The sequence below is a fragment of the Belonocnema kinseyi genome, chromosome 7 (genome assembly GCF_010883055.1).
Source record: "Belonocnema kinseyi isolate 2016_QV_RU_SX_M_011 chromosome 7, B_treatae_v1, whole genome shotgun sequence".
NCBI classification, from domain to species: domain Eukaryota; kingdom Metazoa; phylum Arthropoda; class Insecta; order Hymenoptera; family Cynipidae; genus Belonocnema; species Belonocnema kinseyi.
Window position 1 is genome coordinate 8224207 of NC_046663.1, and position 14590 is coordinate 8238796.

The following is a 14590-nucleotide window of genomic DNA, read 5'->3' on the forward strand; positions in this document are numbered from 1 at the left end:
AAAATTTTCCTTTTAAAAATCTTCTACATTGTTTTATAAAATTTAAGGCAATATTTTGAAATGCTTTTAATTTTCTTTTCGAATTCATTTATCAAAATTAAAAATAATTTGAAATTTGCCAATGAATCCTCACAACAATTTAATATTCTCTTGAAACATTTGAAAATTCTAAAACTCTTCCAAATTAAAAAAATTTCAAATGTATATTTTGTTGAAAATTGTTTTTAATCTCAAGATTTTAATTCTTTTTATATATTTTAAAAAATTTCTAAATTTTTTTTATATCTTTTGAAACAATTCAGTTTTCCTAAAATTGTTAAAATCGTACCATAAATCTTCTGCATTTTTTTGACGTATTTTGAAATCTATAAAACCGAAAATTAATCTTTTAAAGTAAGAAAATCATTAAAAATGTTCCCCGAAATCCTATAACCGGTACCGGTAATTTTTTTATATCAGTTTTTATATCAGAAATTATTCATTATTATTTAAGAAAATAGTTATAAATGGGTTGAAAAAATGGGTTATGTCGAAATTCGTAGGCTTTTTCAACAGATAAATTTTATAAATAAACCTTAGATTTGACTATTCAATCCTTTCAAATAAGCGCGGGTTCAACAGCCAATGAAGCTGTGCTGTCGATGCAACGCATGCGCAGTGTAGTTAGATTACTCATTTGGCGACTACCAGCAGCGTAGACAAACCGCAAACCGCAATCTACCCGCGTTTACAAAAGTTTGCAAAAAAATGGGAACTGGTTTTCTGCGGTATTTTTCTGGGTCCTGAAAAAATGTTCAACTCTCTAAAGTTTCAATACTGTGAGCCTCAGTGAAATTGATGTGGTGATCCTTGTTTTTGCAACATATTTTGAAGGAACATAACCTCCAAACACGTTGTTAGAGGGCAAAGTGCTGCAGTTTAATTTGCGCCTCGCTTATTTCGTGCCATTGCTGCTAAAATATTCGCAAAATAGATTCCGTCATCGTTCTTCTAACGTTAAGCGAATGGTAAAAAATAGTTAGTGTTTTATGGAAATACGAAAGTAAAGTGATGTGTGTGCTCGTCAATGTCGTAAATATTCCTCTTTTTTATAAATTACTTCCTATTTTTTTAGCTCTTTGCAAAGCTTTTTGAATTAAAAGACTTGTGAATCAACTTTTTAATTTTAATATGAATGAAATCTTTAAAAGAATTTATTTTAACAATGTATATATGTATGCTATTAACTCATTCACACTTATGTAATTAAATATTTAAGCATATATCAGAATCAGATTTTTTAACCGTTTATGAGAAATACAACATCTGAAGTGCTAAATTTTTATTTATTATCTCTAAAAATGGTTATTATTTAAGTGAATACAATTAATTGTTCATAATCAACAGGTTCTGAAACAAGGCATGTGAATATTATTCAATAAAAGATATGTGGCCTTGAAAATGTCCCGCAACCTGCCAGATAGAGTGGCAGGGGTTTACTATGCCCACGGCCTATTCTGTTCATCTCATCCTATATTTGTGATTTCATTTGCAATTTCTGTCATATTATTATGCAGGTCAGTGTTTAAAATTTAAATTAAATTAATATTTTACACTGGGTGGTCACAGGTTAGGAAAAACCTGGAAATCAGGGAAAATAAAGGCGAATTTTCAACACAGAAGATTAATTTTCTACCATAAAAGATGAGGTTTCAACCAAATATATGCAGTTTTAACCAAACAGTGTAATTTTCAACAAAAAAGATTATTTTATTAATAGGCTACTTAAATTTTCAATCAAGAGAGTTAATTTTCAAATTATAAACACTAATTTTCTACAAAAAAATATCAATTTCCAATACAAGAGAATAATTTTCTATAAAAAAAAGTGAATTCGCAATAAAATACATACATTTTCAACTCAATACAGTTGAATTTTTAACTAAAAAGATTAATTTGCAAACAAAAGATTATTATTTCACAAAATAATTGAATAAACCTAAACGATAAAATTTCATTATCCAGAAAATAAGATTAATTTCCTGATCTAAAAGACGAATTTTCAACAAAATACAGTGCTCTTCAAGTCATAAAGATTAATTTTGGATAGAAAAGTTGAATTTTCAATCAAATATTTGAAAATTTCACGTAAACAGATTAATTTTCTACAAAAAAAATTTTTTTTAACAAAATCCGTGAATTTTCACCGAGAAGTTAAATTTTCAATCAAAAAGTTTAATGTTTTTAGCAAGAAGGACGAATGTTCAACAAAAAAGTTAAATTTTCAACAAAAAAGTTTATTCTTCAACCAAGAAGATTAATTTTCTAGTAAAAATGACAAGTTTTCTATGAAAGAAAGTCGAATTTTCAATAAAATGTTCAAATCCTTCACTAATTTTCTAGCAATGAGATGAATTTTTAACAAAATATATTAATTTTCACCAAGTAATTAATTTTCAACCAAAAAAATTAAACACTTGGAATTTTCAACAAAATAATTGAATTTTTAACATAATAGTTAAATATTCAAGCTAAAAAGACAAATTGCCAACGAAAAAAATTCATAGTTTATATTTTAATAAATAAAAAATAATAAAATTAATACAAGAAAAGAAAAGAATTTTAAAACCAAAAAGACGAATTAACAACAATTAGAGATTTTTCACTCAAAAAATAAATAAAAGTTCATCTAAATTATTGAACCTTTAAACCAAAAGACAAATTTTCTTGACAAAAATTCCATTTTAAAACAAAAAATATGTCTGTTTAACAAACAATTAATAATTAATAATTGCATAATTAATTCTGTACAAAAGAAAAAGAAGTATTTTTCTTTAAACAGTAAAATTTTCAACGAGACATAAGCCTTCAATAGTCGAGTATTCAGGATCAAACTATTAATTTTTTAATAAGAAATAATTTTCTACCAAAAAAATTAAATTTTCAATCCAAAAAGACGAATTTTTAACCAAAAAGGATGACTTTTTAACAAAATTGCTGAATTCTCTAGCAAATATTTGCATTTTCATCAAAAAATATGAAATTTATCTTAAAGAAGAAGAATTTTTTATTACAAAAAAAGTTGAGTTTTCATCCAAAAAGATTCCAGTATCAAAAATTGAATTTTTGTAACAAAAAAAAAAAAAAAGTTTTTACGAAAAAATTGAATTTTCAATCCAAAAGGACGAATTTTTGCAACCAAAAAGTATGAATTTTTAACAAAATAGTTCAATTCTCTACCAAACAGTTGCATTTTTTATCAGAAAGAGACTTAATTTCTGCTAAAGCAGGTAAACTTTAAAATAAAAAGACAAACTTTTAAAAAAAGAGTTGAATTTTTAACCAAGTAGTTAAATTCTCGATAATTTTTAATTTTCTATTTAAAAAACTAAGTGTCTACAATCCCTTTTAATTAATAAAACTAATTTTAATTTTTAATTAATTTAATTTTCTACTTAATTGTTGAATTTTAAAGCCAAAAAGACGAATGATCTAAAATTCAGTTGAATTTCCAATCCAAGAGAATAATTTTCTATGAAAAAGGTGAATTCGTCATAAAATACATACATTTTTAACCCTATACAGTTGAATTTTGGATAGAAAAGTTGAATTTTTAGACAAATATTTGAAAATTGAACGTAAACAGATTAATCTTCTACAAAAAAAAAATAATTTCTAACAAAATACATGAATTTTCACCGAGAAGTTAAATTTTAAATCAAAAAGTTTAATGTTTTTACCAAAAAGGATGAATTTTCAACAAAAAAGTTGATTCTTCAATCAAGAAGATTAATTTTCCAGCTAGAATGACTAGTTTTTTATTTTAAAAATTTGAATTTTCAATAAAATGGTCAAATCCTCAACTAATTTGCTACCAATAAGATGAATTTTTAACAAAATATATTAATTTTCACCAATTAGTTAATTTTCAACCAAAAAAATTAATTTTCTATTAGAAAAGACGAATTTAAAAAAAAAAAACATAAATATTTAATCAAATAGTTGAATTTTCTTTAACAAAGCGTTACATTTTTATCAAAAAAGTTCATTGTCCACTAATTAGTTGAATTTTTAATTAAGTAGTTCAATTTTCATCCGAAAAGATTATTTTTCTACCAGAAAAGGAGAATATTCAACTAAAAACAAATATTTAATCAAATATGTGAATTTTCTTAACCAAAAATAGACTAGTTAAATTTCCAATCAAGAGAGTTAATTTTCAATTTAAAAAAACTAATTTTCTGCAATCCCGTTTAATTTTGCACCAAATTGTTGAATTTTCAAGCCAACAAGACGAATTATCTAAAAGTCAGTTGAATTTTCAACCAAAAAAATTAATTTCCAATACAAGAGAATAATTTTCTATCAAAAAAAGGTGAGTTCTCAATAAAATACATGCATTTTTAACCCAATACAGTTGAATTTTTAACTAAAAAGATTATTATTTCCCAAAATAATTGAATCAACCCAAAAGATAAATTTTCACTATCCAGAGAACAATATTAATTTCCTAATTTAAAAGACGAATGTTCAACAAAATACAGCTTTTTTAAGAAAATACATAAATTTTCACCGAGCAGTTACAATTTTAAATCAAAAAGTTAAATTTTTTGAACAAAAAGCACGAGTTTTCAACAAAATTTTTGAATTTTCAACAAAAGAATTGAATCTTCAACCAAGAAGATTAATTTTCTTGCCAAAATGACGAATTTTTTTATAACAAAAAGTTGAATTTTCAATAAAATTATCAAATTCTCAACTAATTTTCTACCAATAAGACGATTTTTTAAGAAAATATTTTTATTTTCACCAATTTTTGAAATTGAACTATTTTGTAAAAGATTTAATTGTTTTTCGTTGAAGTTTATATTTTTTTATTGAAAATTCATTTTTCATGTTGAAAATTAAATTGTTTTCTTCTTGAAAATTCAGATATTTAGTTTAATTGAGCTTTTTTGGTCCAAAATAAAATTTTCTAGTTAAAAATTCATAAGTCTTCAAAGAAATTTGTCTTTTTGGCTAAAAAGTTCAACTATTTTGTTTGGAAATTAAACTGTTTTTGGTTAAAGTTTATCTTTTTTGATTGAAAATTCGACCTTTGGTTAAAAATTCATTTTTGAAGGTTGAAATTTTATTTTTTTATTTGTTTAGAATTTAAATAATTTCATAAAAATTCAATTGTTATTTCGAAAATTGGACTATTTTGTTAAATTAACCTTTTTTTGTCGAAAATTAAATTTTCGTATAGAAAAATCAACTGTTTTTCTAAAAAATGCATATTTTTGACTGAAAAGTTAAACCATTTGATTAAGTTTAATCTTTTATGATTTAAAATCCGACTATTTGATTGTAAATTCATGTTGTCGGTTTTAAAAAATCAGCTATTTGGGCAAAAGTTTTAACATTTGGTTAAAAAAAAACTTTGATTAAAAATTAATGTTGTTAAAAAGTCAAATGTTTTTGTTTATAAACATTTCTTTAAATTGAAAGTTCGACATCTTGGTTGAAAATTAATTTTTTTGTGAGTTAAAAATTCATTTAGTTGATTTAAAATTTAACTATATAGTTAAAAATGTAATTACTTTGTTGAAAATTTAACTGCTTAAAAAAATATTTTTTTAGCTTGAAAATTGAACTATTTTGTAAAAGATTTAATTGTTTTTGGTTAAAGTTTTTTTTTTTTAATTGAAAATTCGACCTCTGGTTAAAAATTCATCTTTGAAGGTTGAAATTTCGTTTTTTTCTTGGTTTAGAATTGAACTGTTTTGTTGAAAATTTAATTGTTATGTTGAAAATTCGACTATTTAGTTAAGTTCAGCTTTATTTGTCAAAAATTAACTTTTCGTATAGAAAAATCCACTGTTTTTCTAATAAAATGCTTATTTTTATCTAAAAAAATTAATTATTTGGTTAAGTTTCATCTTTTATGATTTAAAATTCGACTATTTCGTTTAAAATTCATGTTTTAGGTTTTAAAAGTTCAGCTATTTAGGTAAAAGTTTAAATATTTGGTTTTAAATAGAACTGTCTGGTTAAAAAATAATTTTATTGTTAAAAAGTCAAATGGTTTTGGTTAACATTTTTTTTTTAATCAAAATTTGATAACTTCGTTGAAAATTAATTTGTTTAAGTTAAAAATTCAGTTATTTGGTTAAAAATTGAATTATATAGTTAAAAAATTTAATTATTTTGTTGAAAATTCAATTGCTTAAAAAAAAAGATCATTTTAGGGTGAAAATTGAACTATTTAAAAAAAAAATGAATTTCTTCCTATAAGTTATCTTTTTTATTGAAAATTAATTTTTGAAGGTTGAAAATTAAGTTTTTTTCTTCTTGAAAATTCAAATATTATATTCAGTTTAGCTTTTTTGGTAAAAAATTCGACCTTTGGTTAAATATTCATCGGAGGTTGAAATTTGATTTTCTTGTTCAGAATTTGAATATTTTGTTGAAAGTTTAATTGTTATAAGAAAAATTCGACTTTTTTGTTAAATTCAGCTTTTTTTGTCTAAAATTAACTTCTCGGATTGAAAATTCAACTGTTTTATAAAAAAAGCCCTCTTCTTGGTTTGAAAATTCAACTGTTTAGTTGAAAATTCGCCTCTCTTTATTAAAAACAAACTTTTTTGTTGCAAATTTTTTTTTTTAGTTTAAAAGTCACCTGTTTTCTAAAGCAATTGGATTTTTAAGATTAAAAACTAAACTCTTCTGTTGAAAATTCGCCTTATTTGGTTCGAAAATCCATCTCTTTTTGTAGAAAGTATTTTTTGGTTAAAAATTCATGAATCTTGATGAAAAATCCAATATATCGCGATTAGAATTCTTAAGAATTTAAAGCGTTTTGATATTTACATTTAATTTAAACCATTTTATTGCAATTCTGGTATTTAAAAAATATTGTTCAGGGAATTTTGATCTTTAATTTTATTTTTAATTTACAGCTATCCATTGGTAAATCTCCCGATGCCTGGGAACGCTCCCAAAATTATTGTCAATCATACTTCTCTACCAGCAAACAAAAGTTCCGATTTTTATGTGCAACAAGTCGTACTTCGGGTCGGGGTGGTACCATGGACAGAAGATTTATCATTAATTGACGCCTTCAGAGGCCCCCTTTCTGAAATTTTTAATCTTTTAGAAGTTATACAAAATTACCAAGATCAAGAAACGTGAGTACAAAAACATTTAAAAATTGCGATTTACAATTTAAAATGATATCAGGGCTCGGATCTTACAACTTTTTTTTTTTTTTAATTTAGAAAAATGCAAACATTCGCCTTTTCTCATTTTTATCAGAAGTTTAATTTCCTTATCATGAAGTTTAATCACAATCACTGTGGTGACTTGACTAGGAAAGCGAAAAATGGCTGGATATTTAATTAAAAAATCGATAATTTACTTGTGATCGCAGAAAAATTCAAGTTTTCATTATTTTTATAATTTTTGTCAATTCAGAAAAGTGATTTCTTTTTATATTTTTCATAATAAGAAAAAACTTTTTGCAATTTTTTTCCCCTGTAAGATTTATTTGCTTATAATTTTGTGATTAAAATTCTATTCAACTTTGATTTCAACCGTTTTTTAAAATAATTTGTTAAATTGTGATATTTGTCAATTATAGAATTCAATTTAGAATGCGCATTTCAAAAATCTGTTACTTTAAAAATTTTTTATTTAAGATTTTTAATTTTTTAACGTACATTTCAATTAAAGGAATTTTAAAATTAAATTTTAAAGGCTTAAATAATTAATAATTAGAAGCATTTAAAATCGCAGGTTTTTGATAAAAATCATTTATAGTTGATCAACTCTGAATATAAATTAATTCGTTATTTTTAAAATTGAATTTCACTTTAAGAATAAAAAAAGTGATTTTAGAATTTTCAGATTTTAACGGTAAAAATTAAACTGTTTCAATTTGAAAGTCTTCTTAGTTAAACAAATGTAAACGCTCGAATGAAACTTTATGAACTATTTTCAATTTAAAAATAACTTAAAAATAATATATTTATATTCAAAGGCTTTTATTAAATTTTAAATATTATTTATTATTTTATATTTATTTATTTATATTTATATTATTTATTTATTATTTAAATATTATTTTGAACCATGAAGAGATATTTAGAAGTTTTGAACCAATTCAAAATTAATTCAAAAATTGAAATGATTTCAAATAATTGAAACCGCAGTATTAAAAAAAAAAATGTTTAGGAAAAATTCTAATCGTTTTCAAAGATGTTTAGAAGTTCTGAAAAAATAAATAATTAAAAATTTTCAAAAATGTCAAACATTTAAATGTTTCAATGTTTTTAATTAAAATTTTGAAGCATTTTAAGGATTTTTAAACTATTTCAAACAAAAATGGCTTTTAATTTAAGAAGTGTTTAGTTTATAAAAAAAAAATGTAATCGTTCAATTTCTAAAGTTTCTAGCTTAAAATGCTATAATTAAACAAAATTTAAATGCATTGATAAATTCTTCATGTTAGAGCGTTAAAAATGATAACTTGGATTTATATTTTTCAAACCGAATCTGAATATTTGAATTATGTAATTTTTAGGTTTAAAATTTTTTATTTGGCAGTTTAAATGCATTTGAATACCAAATTTTGTGATTAAAAAATTTTTAAACTTCAATTTTAAAAGTTGAAAATTTAAGAGTTTCACTTGGAGTGCTTTAATTTAAAGCTAAGTTTTTATTACTTTAAATGAAAACATTTTTGGCTCTAAAGTTTGTATATTTGTTTTTGTGCATAAATATAATTTCACTTGAAATAGGGATTTTTTTTTAGATAAAACGGAATTTTTTAAAAAGAATTATAATTTGGATTTGAAAGGAATTAAAAAAAATTCCTGTTCCAAGTCAGAATTTTCACAATTTGAAATTGTCCTCTGCCAAATTTTGGATAAAGAAATTACATTATTCGTTGTGAATTCATCTTTCTTTAGTTAAAAATTTAACTGATTGGTTGAAAGTTAAATTCTTGTTAAAAATTATTTTTTGTTGTTAAAAATTCATAATTTTAATTGAAAATTCATTCCTGGTTGAAAATATAACTACTTTGTTGAAAATCGATTTTTTAAACTAAAAATTCAACTACTCCAGTAGAAAATTTGACTATTTTGTCGAAAATTCATTTTTTTCGGTAAAGAATTAGATTTTTATCAGGAAGTTGAACTATTCTATTTTTGGTTGAAAAGTGATCTTTTTTTAATGAAAATTCAACTGTTGGGTTAAAAATTTATACATTTCATTTCGACATTAAACTATTTGTTTGGAAATTAATGTACTGTGTAAAAAATTCGCCTTATTTTCTAGAAAATTAATCTTTATGGTGGGAAATTCAGCTTTTTGGCTTAAAATTAAACTATTTTTGTTGAAGATTCATCATTTTAGTTAAAAATTCATCAGCCTGGTTGACAATGTTGATTTTTTCTTTTTTTTTGGAAAGTTATTTTTTGTTGCTGTGGAAAGTAATTTTTTTAACTGAAAATTTAACATATTCCAATCAAATATTCCATAGTTTCAGTTTAAAATTCATCCATTCAGTTAATAATTCTTTTTTTTTCTATTCTAAAATTAAGTTATTTATGTTTTTTTACAAATTATCTTTTATTTTAGTAATAATTAATTTTTGAGTTGAAAATTCATCAGTTAGGTCGAAAATTAAACAATTTTTTTATAAATCCGATTTGTTTGAAAATTAAGTTTTTCAACTAAAAGTTTAACTATTCCATTTTTTGTTTAGAATTAATATTTTTTGGGGGTAAATTTAAGTATCTGTTTCAAATTACAAGCCATAACATTGGGAAATTTTCAAATTGAAATCCTTTTTTTTTTTAAAGAATTTCTTTTTTTTTCCCAATTTTGAAGAAACTTTATTTTATTTGTTTTTCGCTTAAATGTGAATTAAATTAATAGAACTCTATAAGAAAATCCAACTATTTTTGGTTGCACGCTATTTTTTTTTTTTGTAATTTAATTATTTGATTATTTGTTTGAAAGCGATCTGTTTGTTGGAAATTCAATTTTCTCAAGCGGATAATTCAACTGTCTTCTTAAAAATTATTATTTTTTGCTTGAAAATTCCATTATTTAGTTGAAAATGTCACGGATTTCAGAAGTAATCTTTTTCGGGCCAAAAAATGCAACTATTTAGTTTAACATTCGTCTTTTTTAAATAGAAAATTCGTCCTTATTAATTATTTATCTTCAATGGTGGAAAAGTAATCTTTTTTGGTTGAAAATTCGTCTCTTTTGATTGAAATTTCAAAATTTGATTGTAATTGCAACTATTTGATTGAAAATTCATATTTCTTCGTTGCAATATTATCTATTTTTCTTTTGAAAATTCTTTTTTTGATCATTTCTTTATTTTTCAAATTAAAAATGTAACAATTTTATTTCTAGTTGAAAAATTATATTTTTAATTAAAAATTGATCTTATTTGGTAGAAAATTAATTTTCTTGGTTGAAAATTTATTCTTTTTGGTATAAAAGTAACTGGTTTTGGTTGAATATTCAACTACTTTGTTTAAAATTTGTATTTTTTGGTTGGATTAAACTGTTTTTTATTACAAATTAAAATTTGGTTTGGTTGAATAATTATTGTTGGTTGAAGATTCAAAATTTTACTTGAACAATTTGGAAGAAACCCAAACTATTTGATAGAAAATGATTTTTTTGTTTTGAAAATTGATATTTTTTGTTGAAAATTCAATTACTGTTTGATTAAGAATTAAACTATTCTCATGAGAATTTAACTTTTTGGTTGATAATTAACTTTTTTATTGAGGATTTGTCTTTTTTGATTGCAATTTCAAATGTTTGGTTGTAAATGAAACTATTTGGGTGAAAATTTTTTATTTAAATTAAATTCTTCGATTTAAAATTTATTTTTCTTCGTTGAAAATTAAATTATTTTGTTAAAAATTCGCTTTTTTTTGTTTGAGAATTAATTTTTTAAACTAAAAATATAACTATTATATGTCGAGTTAAAAATTGATATTTTTAATTGAAAATTGCTCCTTTCTAGATGAAACTTTAACTATTTGGGTGAAAATTCATGTAAATTACATGAATATTCAACCAAGAAGTAGAATTTAAAAAAAAAAGAAATTTTCTAGAAATCAGTAAAATTTTTAACCTGAAAATATGAATTCTCAAAAAAAATGAATTTACAAGCAAACAGTTAATGTTTTAAATCAAGATTAATTTTCTACCCAAAGAGACGAATTTTCTAGTAATAGTTTAATTTTCAACCCGATAATATGATTTTTGCATGAAAAATATTGTGTTATACCAAATAGTTAAAAAAAACTTAATGAACGATGAATTTTCAACCAAATAGTAAAATTTTTAACTAAAAAATATCAATTTTCAATTAAGAATAATAATTATAAACCATAAATGAAATAGATACATTTTCAGTAAAAAATCTCACGAGATTGTATAATATTTTAGTGGATTTTTAAGAATTTATTCATGAGAAGTGAGGTATTTTGTAGGGTTTTGAAAATTTGAAGAGATTTGGAATTCACCCTGAATTCTGATTAATTTCTCCTAAATTATCTGGAATTCTCATCAATTTTCTGAATTAACTTGAATTATTTTAATTCACTTGAATTTCTCTAAATTTACTCTATTCCATTTAATTCAATGGATTGTTTAATAAAAAAAATTTTAAGTTAATTGATCCTGAGAATTAATTGATTAAATGATCAAAGGATCTGAAATATTTTAACGTATTTTTGTTTTTAATTACTTGTCATTTTCAATAGCTTTAAATAATTTTAAAAGAGTTTAAAAGATTTCCAGGCAGTTTCAAGTGCTTTAAAAAGTTTGAAGGGTTTTTAAAAGATACCAAAGGATTCGAAATATTTGAGAAAATTTTAAGAGATTCCCAAAATTTTTAAATTTATTTCAGTAGTCTGAAGGCTCTTAAAAACTTAAATATTTTAGGATATTTTAAAAGATTCCAACGCATTTTCAAGAGATTTAAACAATTTTAAGGGATTGCCAATGGTTTTAATAATTTTAAGAGATTTTAATATTTTCAAAGAATTTTTCAGAATACTTGAGGGATTTCGTAGGTTTTTCGAATATTTGAAAAGATTTTCAAATATTTGTTGCAATTCATTTGGAATTCGTCCTGAATTCTAATTCATTTATTATAAGTCCTTTTAGATTCTTTTGAACTTTTCTAAAATTACTCAATTCTACCAAATTCAATTAATTTTTCCATATTTTGAAATTGTTTTTAATTCACTTGATAGATTTTTAAGTTCAGCTTGATTTTTTTTATTAATTTCATCGAATTCTTCTCATTTCTTTTATATTTGTCTAAATTCACTAAAAATTTATTTTGATCAATCATTTTTGTTCGATTCTTAAAATTGTATTTTTTAAATTTATTTGAATCCTTCTAAATTCACTCAATTCTATTTAATTCAGTGAATTTTTTTGAATTTTGAAAAGTGTTTATTTCGTTTAGTTTTATTTATTTATTTAAATTTCAGTCAATATTTAATTAATTATTTAATTAAGATAGTTGTGCTAAAAGAAATATAATTGATGTCATTTTGAATAAACAACATTATTTTTTATGAAAAATGTTAAAATTCACAAAAAAAATTTTTATTTTAACCATGTTTTTTGCATTTGAATTTTTTCTGCCCATCGCTTCTTACAATTTTTTGAAAAATCATTGGATTTTAATAAATGAAGGCTTGTTTTTTCCGTGAAAACATTCTCTGCAACTCTACTGTTTCCAATTTTAAAAACAACTAAATAATCATAAAATAGAATTGTTTGTTTAAAAAATGTTTACTAAAAAAAAAATTGTTACAACGATTTCAGCCATAGAAAAATTTAGTTTTAAAAATAGTCATTTATTAAAATGAAATCATTTTTTAAAAATGGGTAAGAAGCGATGGTAAGAAAAAAAATCAATCACAAAAAACATGGTTAAAATTATTTTGTTGTCGTAGATTTTTAAATTTTCCAAAAAAATAAATGTTTTTTTTATTAAAATCACATCAGTTATAATGTTTTGATTCCTGAAATCACAGTAAAGGTATTTTTTTCATATGTTTGACTTTTGACAGGACTACTACCTTAATATTAATTTAATCAAATTTTTTGAATTCCCCTGAATTTTTCTAAGCTTATTTCAAAATTATTGAATTCAATGAAGTTTTTTCATATTTCCAAATTGTTTTAAATTCATTTGATGTTTTTTCAATTCACCTTGAATTTTTATGTTTTTCATAAAATTCTTATCTTTTATGTTAAATTCCTCTAAATTTATTCCAGTTTTACGTAAATCAATGTAAAAAAAAATCAAAATATATCAATTTTCCACTAAAAAGATGATTTATCTGCCAAAAAGACGAAAAGTTGCTATGTTTTGGTTGAAGATTCAACTATTTGTTTAAAAAATTTTATTTTTTGATTGAATGAAATTAGTTGAAAATTCTTTTTTTCTTCTTTGGTTAAAAATTAATTTTTTTTACTTTTTATTGCTAGAAAATTAATCTTCTTGGTGGAAAAAATCATCTTTTTGTTTGAAAATTTAACCTTTTTGTTGAAAATTCGTTTGATTTTTTTGTTAAAATACATTTTTCTATCTGAGATTTTAATTATTCCATTTTTGGTTAGTAATTTAATTTAATTTATCCTTTATGAGTGACGAATTTAACTATTTGGTAGAAAATTAATGTTTTTTGTTAGCAAGTTCATCTTTATGGTCAAGGATTGAACTATTTGTTTAAAAATTTGTCTTTTGGTTAAATTCAACTGGTTGAAAATCCATTTTTGCTGGGTTGAAAATGAAGTCTTTAAACATTAAAATTTGATGATTCTATTTTAGGCTGAAAAGATATTTGTTTTTAGTTCAAAATTGAACGATTTGACTAAAAATTCATCGTTCTTCATTGAAAATGATGATTTAGTTTAAAAATTAAACTTTTCTGGTTTATAATTCAATTGTCTTTTAAAAACTCGTTTTCCCGCTTAAAAATTCAACTTTTTTCCTAAAATTTCATTTACTTTGTTAAAAATTCGTCTTGGGTTGAAAATTTGTACTCTTTTTTTTTTTTTTTTTTTTTTTTTTTTTTTTTTTTTTTTTTTTTTTTTTTTTTTGAAAATGCAATATATTTCAACTAGAAATTTTGTAGGAACTTGAAGCCTTTTATATTGAATTAAATATTTTATCTATATTAATTATATTTAAAATAATGTATTAAAATATTAAAATGAATAATCACCTATTTCGCCTGTTTCAATAGAATTTTGGACTGTGAAATCTTAATTATTAAAAATTGATAATTTTCGTATTAAAATTATACAATCTGAAATTGAAATCTATAATTGTTGAGTAATATTTCAAATGAATTTTTCTGAAGTTCAACATTAATTAGTCCAAATGGTGTAATATATATTTTTAAATAAATAAATTTTTTATTTCAGCCATTTCCTGCCTGAAAATTTATTTTTTTATTTACAATTTTTAAACCTTCCAGTCGACCCGAGCCTTGTATTATGGTTGAAGTCTTATTATTATTATTATTATTATATTATTAAAATTATATTATTTATATTTAAATAT

The 14590-nt window shown here is 22.3% G+C and overlaps 1 protein-coding gene across 3 annotated transcripts in view; it reads left to right on the forward strand.

Annotated features, from left to right (window-relative positions):
• Window positions 1-697: 697 nt before the first annotated feature.
• Window positions 698-14590, forward strand: part of LOC117176165 (sterol regulatory element-binding protein cleavage-activating protein) — a 75130-nt gene continuing 61237 nt past the window's right edge. The window contains exons 1-3 of one of the 3 annotated variants that reach the window (XM_033366256.1): window positions 698-1071; window positions 1387-1556; window positions 6921-7148. In XM_033366256.1, the coding sequence (XP_033222147.1) occupies window positions 1441-1556; window positions 6921-7148 (344 nt within the window). In that variant the 5' untranslated portion in view covers window positions 698-1071; window positions 1387-1440. The remainder of the gene's footprint in view (window positions 1072-1386; window positions 1557-6920; window positions 7149-14590) is intronic. The other 2 variants (XM_033366257.1, XM_033366255.1) reach the window with 2 other exon arrangements.